The 18,658-nt window shown below is 51.3% G+C and overlaps 3 protein-coding genes across 3 annotated transcripts in view; all 3 read left to right on the top strand.

Moving 5' to 3' along the window:
• jtnpB3 (jordan transposition protein) overlaps positions 1-1,718 on the top strand; it is a gene marked incomplete at its 3' end in the record, with an annotated part of 9,661 nt that extends 7,943 nt beyond the window's left edge. The window contains exons 16-17 of the mRNA XM_002958164.1: positions 266-997; positions 1,128-1,718. Of these exons, the coding sequence (XP_002958210.1) occupies positions 266-997; positions 1,128-1,718 (1,323 nt within the window). The remainder of the gene's footprint in view (positions 1-265; positions 998-1,127) is intronic.
• A 5,747-nt stretch (positions 1,719-7,465) lies between these two features.
• VOLCADRAFT_99390 (uncharacterized protein) lies at positions 7,466-10,312 on the top strand (the record flags this gene model as incomplete). The annotated part of the gene is made up of 6 exons (XM_002958163.1): positions 7,466-7,773; positions 8,019-8,229; positions 8,374-8,581; positions 8,973-9,278; positions 9,782-9,989; positions 10,225-10,312. 6 exons carry the CDS (start codon positions 7,466-7,468, stop codon positions 10,310-10,312), a joined length of 1,329 nt encoding a protein of 442 aa, XP_002958209.1.
• A 1,907-nt stretch (positions 10,313-12,219) lies between these two features.
• Positions 12,220-13,732, top strand: VOLCADRAFT_108003 (uncharacterized protein; the record flags this gene model as incomplete). Its single annotated transcript, XM_002958162.1, has 2 exons — positions 12,220-12,238; positions 13,233-13,732. The coding sequence occupies 2 exons, from the start codon at positions 12,220-12,222 to the stop codon at positions 13,730-13,732; spliced, it is 519 nt and encodes a 172-aa protein (XP_002958208.1).
• Between the last annotated feature and the right edge of the window lie 4,926 nt (positions 13,733-18,658).

Below are 18,658 nucleotides of genomic sequence, written 5' to 3'. Positions count from 1 at the left end.
CTGTGCACATCACTCTTGCAGGCATGAGCTCAACGTCAACAGATGGACGTGGGAGGGGACGCCATGGTTGACACCCAGCGTTGATCGGATGGCCTCAGCTGTGGGATCGGTGGCAGCAGTCATCCCCTCAAGGGACGGTGGCGGATCACGCCTGCGCAGCCTCTTCAAGCCCGGAAAGAGTGTGAAGATGCACACATAGTGCTTTCTTGCTAGCCCATATGGAGCCTACATCTTTGGCCACGCCACTGGAATCGGTTCTCCTCAGCTTGAGGTGATGCTGCAGCTGCTCTGCAGCGTGTCCTTCCTGATGGACAAGGCCGTGCCGCGGGAGGACTGCTTGCCAATCCTACATGGCGTCGCTCGTGCCGTGACACTGATGGAGATTCACCTGCCTTCCTGCGAGCTAGACATGAAGTTGCATCAGCTGCTGCACCTCGCGGAGCGAATTGAACACCTTGGGCCAAGTTTCACAACCGCGATGTGGGGCTACGAATCACTATGGAACCATTTGGTGAAGCTGATGAAGAACAAGCAGTACCCCGAGGCTACCTGTATGCGCAGCTGGATACATAAGGAGTCGGTGATTCTAGCTGCTGAGAGGTTACCCGAGGGCCTCTGCACTTTTGAACCCCCACAGGACGCCGTGTCCGCTGGAAAGTTGACCCATCAGCAGAAGGCGTATTGGACAGTCACTAATTCCACCGGCCCCAGCGTTGACACTTTCTCCGGAAACGCTGCAATAGGATTTAAGCAGGCATGGCGCGAGAACCTTCCGGAAGGCTTCCTCCTGGAGATGCATGAGACTTACCTGCGCCACAGCACCGACTACTCTGATTTATTTGGTGTCTTCACCGCCTGGCTGTGGGAGCAGTGGACTGATGACACGACCCCGGGGCCATTCCTGTCCGACTATCTTTCACACATGAGGCTAAGGACCCACTCAAGAAGGACGCTGTTGCACCGGGACAGCCATGGCTCTGTGTCCATGCGGAACAAGGTGTGAAACCTGGTGTGACTGCCCTGCGATGCATGCCTGTCTTCATCGCTACAACTTGGTAAATACACTCACCACCTTGAGCGACCGTGACGTACCTATCTGCTGGTGTGCCTCTTGCCTGCATCTGTAGGTGCTTGCCAAGTGCTGCCTCAGTGAGCTGTGGTGCCAAGATGTGTGGGTGCAGCCGGGTTTGCTGTTGGGGTCAAAGCCAATCAGTGGTATACATCTCGCAGGCAGGTTCTTGGAGAAGCTCGTGGCCATCAAGCTCAACAACAACGTGGAGCTCACTGCATTCGATAGCAACAAGCCTAAGACATCACAGGCCTGCTGGTTCATCACCCGGAGATGCAACTCCAGCGACAAAATGTGGGCGGGGAAGGTGCTGGGCTTGTACCGCTACAGGTCGCCATTGAACAGGGATAAGTTCGATGTGGTGCTGGAGGTCGAATGGCATGCTCCCCTGCTGGGGAACAACAGTGATGCCGAAGTTGCAGTCGACCAGTTCATGAATGTCCCCTTGGTGGACGCAAGGGCTGCCAGTGTGTCCAACACAGGCTCTCGTTACTACCTGGCTGAGGATGTTGCGCCTTGCCGAGTGCACATCTTGCCACATCCCAGTAAGCGGGGCGCCCTGTGTGTTCTTTCAAGAAGCTACAGCTTCATGCGGGTGGCTGGCTGGGAGGCCCTGCAGCCGCAGACCCCATGGGCGAGGTCACGGTAGCAGCACATTAATATTAGCGCTGCAAGACCTCTGAATCCCTTGTGGCTTGCTCTTGAGGGGCAATCGTTAGTAACACATCGGTGGAGTGGAGGGCAAATCGTGGGGACTGGTGGGCATGGTCGCCCAGGCCCTCGAATGGTCGGACCGTGGCCTGGGCAGGGCTTCTCAATGAAGGTACAGCTGATGGTATGGCTGATGGATAACCGAATGAATGTTGTGCACATGTTGTGCACAGGGACGTATTGTGAAGTAATAGGTAATGGGAGTGGCACATTAATATGCAAATCGACAGAAATTGCTTGGGGCCCGTTCCATACGTTGACTGACTAAATCCTTCGTTGGATAGTTGATTGTTGGGGCGTGTCTGCTTCACTTGTATACTGGGGCGACTTCCTGGTGCCAGCCAGTACTAGTTTTCGAAGGGCCTTACCCGCGGGTCCAGAGCAGTAGGGGCCCTCATGGTCGGTCTTGTGGATGATTTCAGCACTATGAACTTATTTCAGAATACAGGACTGACTCTCTGTTTCCTGCTTGAACTATATATGGAAGGGGCAAACCACTGTAACTTGTGCGTGTTTCTGCTAAGTTTTCCGCACTGTTGCATTCTCAAAGCCATTCTTTCTTAAAACCGTCATAAGAATGCTTGAGACTGGCATAAGATCATTCTCAGCAGCACCAGCATTCTTAAGCCGTTCTTAGCATTCTTAGCGTTCTCAGGAACGTTCTTTAGCACGCTTCCATTTTGGTAGGGTACTCTCGACGTGTCTTTCCACGTCCCCCTCGGACTGAAACATCACGATGGTCGACAATGGCTTCGACCATAAAATACGGTTCACCCTCAATGACGAGTGGCGCCGGTGGCTGTCGCTTTACGTCTTCTTTGTACAATTTCAACAAAGAGACGTGGAAGACCGGGTGTAGGCGGGAGGCCGCCGGTAAGTCCAGTTTTACCGCAGCTTCGCCCACGCGAGCAACAACCGTGTATGGGCCGATGAACTTGGGCATCAGCTTCTTGGTTCCAGGGGTTTTTAATGTAATATTTTTGGTACTTAACAGCACTTTCTGCCCAACCTCGTAACGCACTGGACGCCTATGCATGTCGGCGTCGTCCTTTTGGACTTGCTGCGCAGCCAAGAGACACTTTTTAGCTTTGCTTATACGCTCGCGAAGCATTGCTTCTTGCTTCTGAGCGGCCGGCACCTTGGTTTTTAGGTGAAGGTCAACCGGAACACGCGGTTGCCGAACACCATTCAGGGAAAACGGAGTTGTCCCCGTTGCCTTCTGTTTTGAGTTGTTTATGGCAAACTCAATCAGTGGCAAATGCTCATCCCAATCATCTTGAGTGGGTGAGATGTAGTGCCTGAGTGTCTCTTCCAGAACACGATTCATGCGTTCCGTTTGCCCGTCTGTTTGCGGGTGAAAAGCTGTGCTCATATAGAGGTGGGTGCCCAACAGGCGAAATGTTTCCTTCCAGAAGTTGCTTGTGAAGTGAGAGTCCCGGTCTGAAATAATGTTCTTTGGAAGGCCGTGCTGCCTGAAGACGGTAGCCACAAAGAGGCGGGCTACATCTTCAGCTGTAGCGGTTGTGTGTGTGGGAGCAAAGTGCGTCATTTTGCTCAGCCGGTCCACGAACACTACAATCGCATCGTGCCCATTGCGGGATGTCGGTAGCTGCGTAACCAAATCCATTGTCACGCTTTCCCACACCTCCGTTGGAATGGGAAGGGGCTGCAGTAATCCACCCGGCTTAGCATTTGTTGGCTTGTTATGCTGACAATGGGACATGATTTGACGTGTTCTTTGACGTCAGAGTCAAGCCCTGGCCACCAATATGTTTGTGCGATCGCTTGTTTGGTGCGGTCAATACCGCGGTGGCCTGCGTATGGGACATCATGATACTCTGTCAAGATGTCTCTTCGCAGTTCAGCGTTGTGAGGGACATAGAGCTGGTTTCCCCGATACCAGAATCCATTCCTTCGTTTTAACTGCAGCTTGGCTACCTTATTTTTAGCAAGGTTCGGATCACCGTCGTACCCGCTTTTGATTCGGTGTCCCAAGTCGCTGTCCGCCAGCGAGGCCGTAAGCACATTTAGCACCATGTCGTGAACCTGACTAATAGGGTCTGCGACATTAATCCGTCCGGGGCGGTACTCCCAAGTAAACTGGAATCGAGACAATCGTTCCAACCATCGAGCTTGCCTTCTGGAAAGTTTATCAGCGCTTTTCTGCTCTTGCAGATAGACCAAAGGTTGATGGTCCGTTACTAGGGTGACATGACTCGCACCTTCCAAGTAACAACGCCATTCTTCCATTGCCAGGACTGTGCCCAAGCATTCTTGATCTGTAGTGGAATAATTGTATTCCGCGCTGCTGAATTTTGAAGATGTATAAGCAACGGGTCGGTCGTCTTGTAACAAGACGGCGCCAGTGCCATGCAGCGAAGCATCAGACCAAACTACGAAGGGTTTGTCAAGCTCAGGGAGTTTTAATACTGGTGCGTTTGTCAAGGCATCTTTCACACCCTGAAAGGCAGTATCACACTCCTTTGTCCAGTGGAAGGGCACCTTCGCACTTGTTAGGGTTGTGAGGGGGGCCACGAGAGAGGAATAACCCTGGATGAACCTCCGAAAATAATTGGCTAAGCCAAGAAACGCGCGCAGTTTGGAGGCGTCGGTTGGTACCGGCCAGTCTTTAACAACTTTAACTTTGCGCTCGTCTACTTTCAAGCCGTCACGGCTGACTACGTGGCCCAGGAAGTGCAGTTCGGTCCGGTTGAACTGACACTTAGACATCTTTGCCTTGAATTCGTGCTTTCGAAGCACGGACAACACCACCCTTAGGTGTTGTTCATGCTCGGCCTTGGTCTTACTGAAGACCAAAATATCGTCCACTCTGGGAAAAGCCATCGTCCATAAATGGTTCAGGATCCATATTATGGGGTTTCCTATCCGTGAAATGGGGTTTCCTATCCGTGAAATGGGTTCCCTATCCATGAAATGGGTTCCCTATCCGTAAAATGCACTTCTGGGGGGATATGGAATGCCCGAACTGCACTTGTTTTTGTTGTCTATTTTCACAGGTACATACTTCTTTATTGACACTTCTTGCTTGTAATGCAGCAGCACGTCAGGAGTGCCATCCTCAGTCTGTCTTCCATAAAGCGTTGCTCGTCTTCCATACGGTACTTTGTTTCCATAGTGTCCCACTCGCCTTCCATAAAATGCATTTTACCGGGCCAGGGAATTAATTAATAGAGGAACACGTTTTTTTAAGGACATGCTTCGGAATTGACAGTGCTTGCTATTATTGCATCAGGGAGCTCTGGCCGCGGCAGCAGTGTCATCCTCTGGCCGCGCCAGCGTCGTCCTTTATTCCTTATGCCCAGTTAACCCAGCTTAATTGCATTATAATGCAAGCTGTTTGGCAAGTTGGGCATTACGCCCAGTGCGTAACTGTCGGACAAACCGTTTCTCAACGGCCCGTGTCCTCAGGGGCATCATTAACTGTGTGCATGAATCTGATAAGCTGAACTTGGCTTTGGATGTTCAGCACAAGCTTAGCACGAAAATGGGTATCGCACTGCCATAAGGCCCTTCCTGTTGTTGCCTCTCTTCTCCATCATTTGTAACAGGAAATGGCATAACAAAGTCATTTGTGTCTCCATCAACAATTATTCCCATCGTTGCACGCATGTCCGACAGCTGCAGTGGTACCTTGCCGTATCGTGCTTAGCATACGATCCAGGAAGTGTCAGTGCCATAAGAAATGTATATCAAAGAAGATTGTACATGATCGTTTACGATCCGCTGTGGCCACGGTACCTGCTGACTCGACGTGCAAATTCCGCGGAATTTCGGCCGTATCATAATTCCATGCCTCTAAGCCAACTTTGGAGTGACCGCCGCTACATCCGAAAGCTATCCCTTGTGTTTGCACTCTACAAGCAAGCCCTCGCTTTGCCATGTCATTCGTTCCTTCCCAGGTGTCAAGTCCTTGCTTGAATTGGATTGAACTTATCCAGACGTTTTCAATAGGTTGTATGTCATTCAAATATTTGCCAACGTTAATTCGAGGCGCTTACTGGTTTAGACGTGGAATCGAGTGTTGCAACAGCTGGCCGCGAAGAAAAGGAAGACATGTACACGTGAATATGCATTACAGCTTCGAGCTCGATTCAAACAGCTGTTGCAGGTCGGGGAGGGCGTCCTGGTCTCACGGTTCCGTCGTACAACGGACATGTCGGTTAGAAACCCAAAGTCTGTCCTAGCTAAATGTACAGCTCCTCTCACCGTGAGAGCTATGCCGCCACCGAAATCCATGTCCTGATGCTCAGCGTTGCAAATGCGCATTTGCCAATGTGCTCATTATTGGAGTGACTCACCACTTGTGGCCGTGGGCCACAAGAGCGCCAGTGGTCAACCCGCAGCTCCTCGCAGAGATGCCCGCAGTCAGCGGTTCTGCTTTCATCGCCTGTTACAGACTGTGGCCGAGCTCACGGCCACAAGGGAGGGATGTATGTGGGATAAGGGGAGGAAAAGGGGGTTGTGAATGGGGATTTGTGCATGCCAAGTTTTCATGCACCACATGGGTTCCTTAGTGGCTTGGCATGGGTTGGCTCTCACAGACGCAATGCACCGTGGTGCTTGTATTCCTTTCAACAGGAGAGAGAGGGAGCGAGGTGGGAGGGGGGGGGTGGAAGGGCCACAGGCGGCAGGGGATAGAGATGGCAGAGGCTTAGGCGGCAGGGGATAGAGGTGGCAGGCGAGGAGGCGGCAGGCGAGGAGGCGGCGGGGGATAGAGGCGGCAGGGAATAGTGGCGGCACGGGCAGGGGTGGAGGGGGCAGGGGCAGAGGCGGCTGTGGAGGAGGGGGCAGGGGTTTAGAGGGCAGGGGTGGAGGCGGCAGGGGATCGAGGCGGCAAGGGAAGAGGCGGCGGGGGATAGAGGTGAAGGCGGCAGGGCGGAGGCGGCTGGGGAGGAGGGGGCAGAGGTAGAGGGGGCAGGGTCGGCGGCGGCAGGGGCTGAAGCGGCAGGAGAGGAGTTGGCAGGGGATTGAGGCGTGAGGGGTTTAAAGGGCATGGGTGGAGGCGGCTGGGGATCAAGGAGGCAAGGGCAGAGGGGGCAGGGGATAGATGCGGAAGGGGTGTAGGCGGCAGGAGGAAACGGCGGGGGAGAAAGCAGTAGGGGATAGAGGCGGCATGGGCAGAGGCGGAAGGGAATAGAGGTGAAGGCGGCAGGGGCGGAGGCGGCTGGGGAGGAGGGGGCAGGGGTAAAGGCGGCAGGGGATCAAGGCGGCAAAGGAAGAGGCGGCAAGCAAATGTACAGATGTATGTAGGGATCCCGCACCATAGTAGCATAATGAGGGTCGGCGGTTGCCATGCATGCCTACAAAAAATGTTCATGTCACTTCTCTTTTGCTGTCCAATGCCATATATGGATACAAGGCGACGCAGGTAACAAGCCAGGACATAGCGGCTTCATGACATGTTCTCCCTGAACTCTGAAGGTGTTTAGCACACGGGCGCTTTGCGTCTATAGCAGCCTGACAAACCAGCTGCTGAAGTTCGTGTGGAAGACAGGCAGCTGATCGCATATGCACCCTAGTAGTGCACTTCTGATGGCACCACTCCTCGAAGCCTGATCATGAGCTCTGTAATCTGCTTTGCCTTGGCTACATAGCATGGTCGTACTAGGGCACTTCACCCGCATATGCAGTAGCCCTTGTTCAGCAGCGCTCTCTTTATACCTCATGACTGACTGGTCATCATCTTTCACCAATTCGTGCCAAGGCAGCCTTAGCAAAGTTCATCCCACGGTCATTGTGTCCAAACCGGTTTGTCGGCAGGCTCATCAACATCACATGTGGCTTTGGCAGCGGTACTGCGGTCAAGGGGCAGCCAAGCTGACCAAGGACACGACGTTAGCAATGCTGGCCGGCGTTATCTGCACCTTCCCCCCACGTGGGGGCGTGGGAAGCATCACTGTGAGGGTTGAGGACTTGATGCAGCTACAGCCCGATGAAATGCTGAATGACACGTGCATCGAATTTTTCCTGAAGTAAGCTTGCTGCTTGCTGTGTGGAAGCTTGGGTTTGAAAGCATCCCCGGAATGCCAAACCGCAAGCAGGAGGCTACCTCTAATGTAACAGTTACAAGTTGGAAAATTATGGTGTCGGTAGGGCAACAGGCAGTTGTCCCCAATAGAGTGCAGGACCCCAAGTATAGGTTGCAAGGATGGTGGGGTTCAAGTGCTGTGACCTGTTTACTGCATTACTTGCCCTGTGCTCCATGTACAACCCTAAGACATAGGTTTGCATGGGGTCCTTTGTTTGATGGAACACTGCTTGAGCCCACTTCCAGGTACATCGAGAGCCGCTTGTCAGCAGACGTACAGCAGCGATTCCACATCTTCAGCCCCTTCTTTTTCACAAAGCTGCTAGAGAAGCACAGTGGCTTAGCCGGTTGCACCTTGATTGCTGAGGAGGATCACAACCTGGTGAAGAGGTGGACCAAGGTATGTTGACCAGTTGCATAGGCCTTGTATGTGTCATTCCATTAGAATAACTCGACGACCATGACCCTAACAAGCACTCCAGGTGTCTTCAAATATTGTGTTGCAATCGAATGATTGTCTGATGCCCATTCATGACATGTTCAGAACGTGGACCTGTTCAGCAAAGACTACATTGTCGTGCCCATCAATGGGCAACAACACTGGTCGCTAGTAATTATTTGTCATCCTGGCAGCATCGCGACATGGATTCAGGAGAACCTGCTACCTGCAGTGGGGGCACAGCAGGCATGTGGCGTTTTGCAGGATGCTACATGTGTCAAGCCCCTCATGCTGCACCTGAACTCTATGGAAGGTAAGTTACTTGGATATGTGTGTAGGTCGTGAACGCCTGCTGCTGGATGTACAATTTGCATACGTGGACTGTGTGGAGACAAATATTTTGCAGGCAGATAGCAAGTTAGGGTAGTTACTAATTGAAGCAGATTACATGCATGTTTTGCATGTAATCCTGCGGCAGGGTTGAAGACACAATGTCAGTAGGATGGTTTACTAGGTTGACATGAATGCATGCTGTAGAATACATGTAACATGGACAAAGGGCATGTAAAACCTTCCATCAGGTGGTGTGAATATGCGGCTGCGGCTGACACATGTCCCTCAGCCATTGGGGCAGCCCTGTCATTTCATTCCATCATAGGGGATTATAAATTAACGACTGACGATGTTTAATGACATGGCTCCAGGAACACACGATTCACAAGCCATCTTTGCGGTGCTGCGCGGCTACCTTGCACTTGAGTGGCAGTGCAAGATGACAGATGAAGGGCTGGATTCGGTACCACGTAGCTGCAAGGAGAGACTCGCTGCAGCTGACATAAACATGCCTGATTTCGGCTTGTACTGGAGTGAGGTGCCTGGCACCAGCATGGCTGAACGCATCCCAAGCCAAAATAATACGGTAGACTGTGGGTTGTTCCTGCTGTGCTACGTGGACTTCTTCATGTCGGCAAACCCACGCTGTGTTTTGAGCAAAGGGAGTTCTGCTCCAGGTGGGTAATGTACATGTCTTGTGTGCAAGTCCTATCATGTCCAAACCCTAAGTCCATCATGAAGTTAAGATTGGCATATTCTGAAGTGCAACTGTTTTGCTACTCCTGTTCGTTTGTACCAGCTGCTGCCCCTGCATGGCAGGGATGCAACTGGTATCACCAGGCAGAAGCTGTTATGTGACAGCCAAAAGCAGGTTCAATATGTCAAAAGTAGGGGTACTGTTGTATTTATGCTAGTAGGCCCCTTAACCCTAACTTTCGTATAAGGTGGGCTGTGTTGAATACATGATTACCTACATGTACTCCAGTAGGGCAGCTCCAACCTTTCCTGCACAATACCAAATGCATTGGATGAAAACCCATGTCTGCACACACACACACACACACACACACACACACACAACACACTCAACACACGTACACACACACACACACACACACACACACAAAAGTAGACCTGCAATTACCATGTTTGCACCCTAAACCCAACAACAACAAAACAGATGTGCGTGCGCTGGACCCTCGACCTGAAGCCGCGGATGCAAGCACATTCATGTGCAAGACCTGGTTCCTACCAAGTAATGCTTCTCTGCTGCGTGACTACATGCGTGTCCGTATTATGATGCTCATGTCGGACACCCTGCCCCCGGAAGACAAGCGCCGTGAAGTACTCGGGTTCCTTGTGGAGGAGTACAACAAAAAACCCGAGGAGTGAGTACTGGGCTGCCACAATGTCTGTGCCTGGGTAGTCATAAAGCATGGTTATCCTCATTTCCTGCTCAGCCTTATTCTTCTGCAGCACTTGTATGTCATGCCAACTAATGTTTGGATGAAGTCAAGCTATGATGTTTAGAATGTATGTGAAAAGGCCCCCACATACATGCCAATACTCATTTTGCACTGTGTGTGTTGCTCCTGCTCTCCTGCCTTTGAATTCATGCAACAGAATTGGCCAGCGTTATCTGCACCCCGTGGAGTACCTTGAGAATCTCCGCAAAGCTGCTGCTCATGCAGCTGTTTTGGATGCTTCATGACATGTGCATTAGTAACACCATTCATAATCACGTAGTGACCAGCGTGGCTTGTGTATGACCAGCAACATCATCAGCAACAACAAAAACAATGAGCAGCAGCGACCTTTCTTGTCCAGCGTGGAGGCCAATATGAGTAGGAATAGTGTGTACTATCAGCCGCTGGGAAATGGGAATTTAGAGGCCTGGGAGCATGGGAGTTTGGAAGACTGAGAGCCTGGGAGACTGTGAGCCAGGGAGCCTGGGAGATATGGAGCCTGTGAGAATAGGAGCCTAGGGGGCTAGGAGCCAGGGAGCCTGTGAGTCTTGGTACTGAGAGTTTGGGAGCCTGAGAGTTTGGGAGGTTACTAGTCTGGGAGCCTGGAAGTCTGGGAGACTCGGGGACTGTGAGGCTGGGAAGTTGTGAGGCAGAGATCCCAAGAGTTTGGGAGTTTGCAAAGGGCATTGGTTGAGAGGCTTGGGGCCAGGTTGGCCAGACCTAGGAGGCTGGGAGGGTGCAGGCCAGAGTGGGAGCCTGCCCCAGACTGGGAGACTGGAGGCCTGTAAGGTGATTGACACACAGGTCCCCCGCCATACCCGCTTCAGTACCAGTACACCATCTGTCGCCTCCGGTTTTATACAGTGGATGCCCCTGCTCACGTGCGGAACTTGACACTTTTACTACTCAGCACAAGCTGCATGAATACCTGACCGTCACGGGCAGATAGAATTTTATGACTCAACATAGCCAGTGCCACGATATGTCTCGGATTATGCATGCCCAATTGGTCATATGATTGCGCAATCATAACGCATGCGTTGCAACGCATCCATATGAGCTAGCGGGGCGCAAGATGCCCAGCCGGGCTAATATGACAGGTCATTACCAAAAGTGAATAGATTCCATTATTAATACTTCCAACAGGTCATATGCCATCGTGCCGGCTCGCCAAGTAACAGCCCCTCTTAGAGCCCTAGTTTTGTCGTGATTAACAGCTGCTTGTTTGCTAGAAATGCATCGTTGCTACTATCAACAGTTTATTGGCTAAGGGTCATGCACGATGGTAACGACATTCATTGTCACAGGGAATACTTGATGCTACGGATAAGGCCCACTTAAACGATCCTCATATATGTGGCACATTCGCATCTTCGGTACCTACTTACATTCATACTGTTAAGCACAGTGCTTCATATTTCATTCCATCAGCGCAGGGCCTTGCATTCCTAATAGGCACAAGGCGGCTTATCCGTGGACAAGGCCAGCCGGCCGCCATCTTATTTCTCTGATGAGTGCGTGCCTTCTATCGCCTCCAATCCTTCATTATTGCATATGTTTAACATGACTGAAGCTTATTTCATTTCGCATTCGGCATGCCTTTTTTTCACCTCCGGATGCCTTGGCCCTGCAGGTAGTGAACGCCAACAGACATGCAACCGCAGGTAATGCCATAACGCATTTGCCAATGTACATGAACAGTTGTGAAAGCGACAGTTTACAGGTGTACGCCTTGACTGTGTTGACGTTCTGGACTAACAGTGGTGGTCTGCTGGATGATACGCAGAACATACCTTTGTCATTGAAACATGCGCACTTACCGACTGTATTACGCATTCATTATGTGTAGGTAAGCAATAGTGTCTGCAAACGTTATAGTCCGCAAGAATGGACTCCTTCGCGATTGCAGTTCACTGCTCCTTGCGAGCAGAATTGTTCAACTACTATTGAATGACATTACTATGCCAACGCCGTTGTTAACCGGACAAGCTTAGCTAGTCGGATCCATGATTAACCATTCGAGCACCGTTTGTTTGTCGTCGTTGCGTGGCAGCTGCCTGTTAATCCATGCGGTAGACTTTCCTGCTTCTACCGGATTTTTTTTCATTTGAGACATTTTAGAAATGCTGCTGTGTGTCACCTGAACGCATGTATGTCACGTTGCTGCTGTCGTAAGTTGGCGTGATAAAGTAGCGCTACTCATGACATGTATCGTGTCTTGTCAGCAATGTTACGCTTCCTGCATGGGTCGCTTTCGGACTGCAATGATGGAGCCAGCCCCGTTTCTGTCTTGGTCTCTGCATATGCATGCCCGGATGATGTGTGGCCAGTTGCACCGTATGGCGCTACGCTGATATGCATTTCGACAACTGAGATCAGCTGCATTGCACAGCTGATCTCAGTTGTCGAAATGCATATCAGTGTAGCGCCATACGGTGCAACTGGCCACACATCATCCGGGCATGCATATCACAGCTGATCTCAGCTGTGCAATGCAGCATCAGCGTCCTGCATGTTGTCCCCGTTGTTAAATCGCCTCATAAGCGCTAACGGTTTGCTTTTCGATATTGGGGGTGTCAGAATGTGTTCGGTGTCCACATCCCTTGTTAAAAAATGTGGATTCGGGTATAGTACTACCCTTTACAATTTAGGAGGTTGCATGTCCTGGTTGACTAGTGGCCACTCCCATCTCATTTGTGTCAGATTTCATGCCTTCTGGTGAAAAAATGTAATTCCTAGGAGATTATTAATTATTCGGAATGACAGACAGAATCAATGTCATGTACAAATATCCAAGTACATCTTCCAGACAGACTTTTCCCTGGGCTACAGTTGTACATCATTTGTTAGATAATACTGAGATCAGCTGCTTTTTGAAAGGAAATAGGGTTCTGGACTGAGCTGCCCAAACTGGAGTCACAGGGATATGTCACACAGGACATGGACAAGGATCTGGAGTTAAACTGGCGGCTCCTCTCTGGGCGGTCTGCAATTCACAGAGGTTTTGGTTCATGCGGCTTTGGAAAAAGGTGGATCTGCTGCATGTTGTTTGTGCGCGGTCTGGGACAGACCATGGTCTAAGCTCCTGCACGGTATCAGCTGCATATTCGGAACAGCGATTCTGAACACGAGCTGTCTCAGGTCAACGCGCTTGTGCCATTACAGTTGAAAAGCTATCTGTTTACAGTCTGCATATCTGGACCAGGCAGTGCGGAAAACGACTTAGGTCAACGCCTGCCGCCTGGGGCAAGTACTCAGCTGTTGGGTTCAAACTTGCGGATCACAACAATACTGTTCGGAGTGAAACGACTAAGTCAACGCCTGCCGCCTGGGGCAAGTACTCAGCTGTTGGGTTCAAACTTGCGGATCACAACAATACTGTTCGGAGTGAAACGACTAAGTCAACGCCTGCCGCCTGGGGCAAGTACTCAGCTGTTGGGTTCAAACTTGCGGATCACAACAATACTGTTCGGAGTGAAACGACTAAGTCAACGCCTGCCGCCTGGGGCAAGTACTCAGCTGTTGGGTTCAAACTTGCGGATCACAACAATACTGTTCGGAGTGGCACTAAGTCAACGCCTGCTGCCTGGGGCAAGTACTCAGCCGTTGGGTTCAAACGTGCGGATCCAAAAAGCGCTGTTGGAATTCTCCAAGTTACTTTCTAATGTGACTATGTACCACGCATCGGAAAATGTGTATGGTTCTTGGGGAGAGTCTATATGTGAAAGCCTGTCCCCATAGAATCGTGGTATTGTGTTGTGTGTTAAAATTGTTGATGTCACAAATGCAATTAAGCCGGATTACTTCCTATGGCATGAGTTCTGGCATGGGTCAAGACGACAGCATTACCGTACCGCTATGGCCGATTGGTGACACTGGATTGGTGAAAATCACCAATCCATTAGCACAGGATAATCCTGGCTGGGATTGAGCGGCGGCCATCACCAATCCATGTACGTTCTGGATCCAGGCTAGACAAACTGTGCATGAGTTTAAGGGTCACTTTGCTGCACGCGCGCGCGATGCTGTATGCGACGGCGTGCATCTAGAAACGTTTACATGCGACTGCAGATTGGTTGATGTGGGCCTGGGGTGCCTCGGAGGGCCCACAGTGAACGGGGGGCAGTCCGGTTGGCGGCTTTCACCAATTCGGTGGCAATGGGAAAAAGTGGAGGGGGTAACACCAAACCGTATCAACAATCCCGGTGTCCCTAAGATTATTTCTAGAAGCGTTTTTTACTTTCACCAATCCAGAAATCACCAATCGGCCATAGCGGTATGGTACTTCATTTTTGGTTGGGTTTCTTGTCCATGCTGCTGCCACCCTTTAGCATTAGTTCAAAGTCCTGGGTTCGATGTCTGCGAACCCATGACATTGCCTGGAGCCGGGGATTATGGCTAGCTTACGAGATGTGGAATTGATGGACCAGATTCGCGCAGTGTATTGGTGCGAATGGACGAGAAGGGAGCCTAGGCGACAGGGGTCACCGGCCTTGGACTCACAGTTAGTACAGCAGTTATAGTCATGGTGGACGGTGCTGTATAGTGGCTAGGAATGACATTGTGTTCCAGGGGCCCAGAAAACTCCTACTCTGTAACCTTTCAACACATAGCATAAAGATTAACATGACTGTGGACTGCCTTAAAGGTCAGCGCCGGTGTGAAAGGTAGCTGGACTGCCGTACAGGTAACCGCCCACCATTCTCGGCCCTGTAGTACTGCCGTACAGGTTACCAACCGTCTTCCTGGGGTGAAAGGCTACCGCCCGCCTTTTTTGGCAGTGGGGCGTGGCCGCATTCCATAAAATTGTGGAGATATTATGGAAAAGGACATGTCATTTTATGGAAAAATAGGACCTCATTCTATGGAAAAAGAGAGCCTCATTTTATGGAATCTCGACCCCCCCTTTTTCCCAGAGTGGTCCAAGTACACCAGCACAAATTTGCCAATGTGTTCGGCGAAGATCCGATTCATCACCGCTTGGAACGTAGCAGGGGCGTTTGTGAGTCCAAAGCACAGCACTTTGAACTGGTATTGGCCCATTCCCGGAGCGATAAAGGCCGTTTTCGCAACATCTTCTGGTGTAATGCGAATTTGGTTGTAGCCCTGCTGTAAGTCCAGGGAACTAAATATCTTAGCCCCTTGGAGTTGATCGAAGAGGTCAGTAATGTTTGGCATAGGATATCGCCGCTTGATCGTAATTTTGTTTAACGCACGGTAATCCAAGACCATGCGAAGGCCCTGGCCGTTAGCTTTTTCCACAAAGATAACGGGCGCACCATAAGGTGAAGTAGAGGGTTCTATGTAGCCCTTACTCAACAATTCGGTGACCTGTTTGCGGACCTCTTGGCGCTCTAATTGAGTCAACCGATACGATCGTTTAGCGGGCGGTACAGCCCCTTCCACTAGTGGAATCGTATGACCTACTTCGCGATCTGGAGGAAGGCCTTTGAGCTCTTCGAATACATCCTTGTATTCGTCAAGCAACCCTTGCAATGTTGCCTCGGGGATTACGTCGGTGTCGGGAGAACGTGACTCCACAAACGCCGAGGATTCAGAAATGAGCTCAGATTGCACAAGCATTAAATAGCTTCGTGCTCCTTTGGCAATCCTCCGTGCAGCTGCCTTAGCTGACATCGTTTCCACCGTACTCGCAGCATAGAGAGTGGCGGTAACGTAATTCATGATGGCAATACCATCCAAGTGATCGTTGTCGTCTTCCGAAGGCCAAAAGGAAGGCTTCAGGACAACAGTACCGCCGGTAGCTTTCCGTACCGTAAGCATATGTGATTCCCAACACATTTTCGCTTTCGTCCGCTCCAACCAGCCATCAGCGAGAATAACTTCAACGCCTGGAACACCTTGCTTTAAAACAAGTAGTGTGACTGTTTCATGAAAGGAGCCTATACGGAGCTTAGCGGTAATCGAGCCATTGATAAGCTCTTGAGTACCATTCGCGACGCGAACAGTAGATATAGTGCAAGGACGGACAGAAAGAGCCATCCTGCGGACAGCTTCAAGAGAAATGAAGCCGTCGGCAACCCGGCCGCAATTGGCACCGGAATCGGCAAGAACTTTGCAAGCCGTCTGACACAAGCGAGCATCGAAAAGCATAGTGCGGCCATTGCTATCCAAGCTGTTAAGCTGCACCGATTTGGACGGCGGGTCATACCAAAGCTGTACTGGCCAAGGGATGCCCGGCAAGTCCGAACGCGTTCCCATTTCTGCTGGTTGTGAGAACAACTGTGTTTCAGCAGCATAAGTTTTGAGTAGCTGGTATCCAGCGGAACGCATAAGACACTCGACTTGAGTCCATTTTGGAACGGCGAACACCGCAGAAGTTGTTTGAGGACTTTTTAGCTTACAGCGATGGTAATGCTGCTGCCATTCTTTAATATGAGTGTATGGGGGATTGATCCAAACAAACTCGCCAGATACGTCCGTATCAAAGAACGAGTTGGATGGAGAGGCAAAGCGCGAACAGAGACTGTTGTCGCCCGAGTCGTTACAAGCGGCATCAAACGTAAATTGACGCCCAAGTTCGTTCTCAACTCTTCGAAATTCATCACGAAGGAACATCCGATCACAAATCAACGGATCGCAAACGGGCGGAACAACAAAGTCCCTAGTTGTCAAGTCAGGCTCGTCTTGAGAGACTTGGTCTACTCGTGCTACAGCACCAACGGCCTGCTTACAAGACACCCCCTCGCGCTTGCCAGCGTCCTAATCCTTCTGCTTGTTCGCGTTAAAACGGGACGTCTTCTCCTGCAGCCGAGCCATCTGCTCCTGCAGGTGTCGAAGGCAGTCCTTCTTATGCTCCTCCCAAGTCTGGTGTTCCGGCTTTAGACGAGAGCACACCCGGCACTTGAGAAAGTTACTAGACGTAGACGTCTTCTGTTTCTTGGCACGGACCGTATCCCAGGCCTGTTTAGGAGGGGACCGAGGGTGAGAATTCTTAGGGCGAGCGGAGGAAGTAATCTTAGACGGGCCGGCTTGCATGGTCACCACAGCAAGCTGTGCTTTGTCCTTTCCGGCTTTCCACCGAACTTCCTGACCGCTAGCATACATGATGAGTTTCTCTAAATCCTGCCAGTCCTTGCCCTCATCGTCTGCGCAGCGCAGGAACTAGGCCCTTAATGTACCAAGAGATTTGATCCGCAACACTCATATCATTCGCTTCGCGAACAATATCGTAAAAGCGCTGCGTGTACTCTGGTACGGACTCGTCTATTTTCATATCGTATTCGTGCGCGTGCAAACGATCACGTGCGGCCATCGCGGTGTCGCGTTTCGCATCCCCATATTGTAACAGGAATTTATCACGCAACAGATCGCGGGTGAGTGGTTGTGCGCCGGACTTGTGCTTAAGGAAAAGATCGGCGGCCCACTCCTGAGCCTTGCCGGTAAGCCAGAACATAAAGTGCTCAAGCGGGTCCATTTGCGGCAAGTCAAAGTATTGCATAAGCAGCGCAAACCATGTCTTCGTATTAGTAATTTGCGAATCCTTTTTTCCACTAAAACGAGGTGGTGCAAGGATACGCTTATTTACCTCCGTAGTTCGGGCGGTCTTGGAAGAGGGGCCAGCCGAGCTGGAAGGTCCACCGGCTTTCTTAGCCACGCCCTCACTCCAAAGCTGCTTGACTTCTTCCAGTCGTACTTCGGGGTTGAGGTGTCGCTGGAGAAGCACTTGAAACGCGCAGTTCTGCAGCATGTCAACCTCAAGGAATGAGGCGATGCTGCTGTCCAGCATCTCGCAAATGCCATCGAGAATGATGGATCTGCGCCGGGTGTCCGAAGAACTCGGAGCAGGCGACGCAGGTAACACGTCCCGAAGTTGCGTCTGGAGATCCTTCAGGACAGAGGTGATTTCGCCCAAACGTTCACCGTACTCGGCGAAAAGGCCCTCCACCTCACCCTTAAAGGTCGTTAATTCCGCTTGAAGAGCGGGGACTTGGTTGTCGCGCGCCGCGCGAAGCATTTCTTGAACATGTGCGGCTGCCGCAGCCTGGGCCGGCGTACGGGGCGGATTACCGGCTCGTACGCCGGTAATCCGCCCGTAGAAGGCGAACCGCGCTGCACGGCATCCGAAGTCGGATCCGTAGGAGGATCGACGTCCATCTGTGCACGATTGGCAACAGGAATATTATTGATATCATGTTCATTAATTGGAATAGCCAAAGGGCATACGTCTTGATCGCCAGAATCATGAGCCTCGGACTTGGAAGGGGCCTGGTTCTGGTTAGCAAGGAGCGCTTCACGGCGTCGTTAATAAGATCGTTGAAATTTAAGAAAAAGTCTAGCCAAACGCCGTCGCGCGGCAGGAGTGAAGCGCATCGCGTCAAGGAGGATCGAACTTGACCCTCGATACCAATGTAGCAGTCGCTCACCTGGCGGGTCGACTGACTTAGCGGAAGCGTAGAGTTTACAGTCCTCGCCGGAGTGGGAAGAAGTCCAACCAAGCGGCAAGCACTAGCGTACATAGACGCGTACGAACACAATCAGAGACGGCGGCAGCGGAGTCTTGAACTCCGAACACCTAGTAATGTGATACGTCAGTGTCTGGCCAGAGCACCCCGCCCGGGTAGCTTATA

Source organism: Volvox carteri (genome assembly GCF_000143455.1).
Source record: "Volvox carteri f. nagariensis unplaced genomic scaffold VOLCAscaffold_87, whole genome shotgun sequence".
NCBI lineage: Eukaryota > Viridiplantae > Chlorophyta > Chlorophyceae > Chlamydomonadales > Volvocaceae > Volvox > Volvox carteri.
The sequence above is the reverse complement of the archived record's forward strand: the minus strand, read 5'-3'. Positions and strand labels throughout refer to the sequence as shown.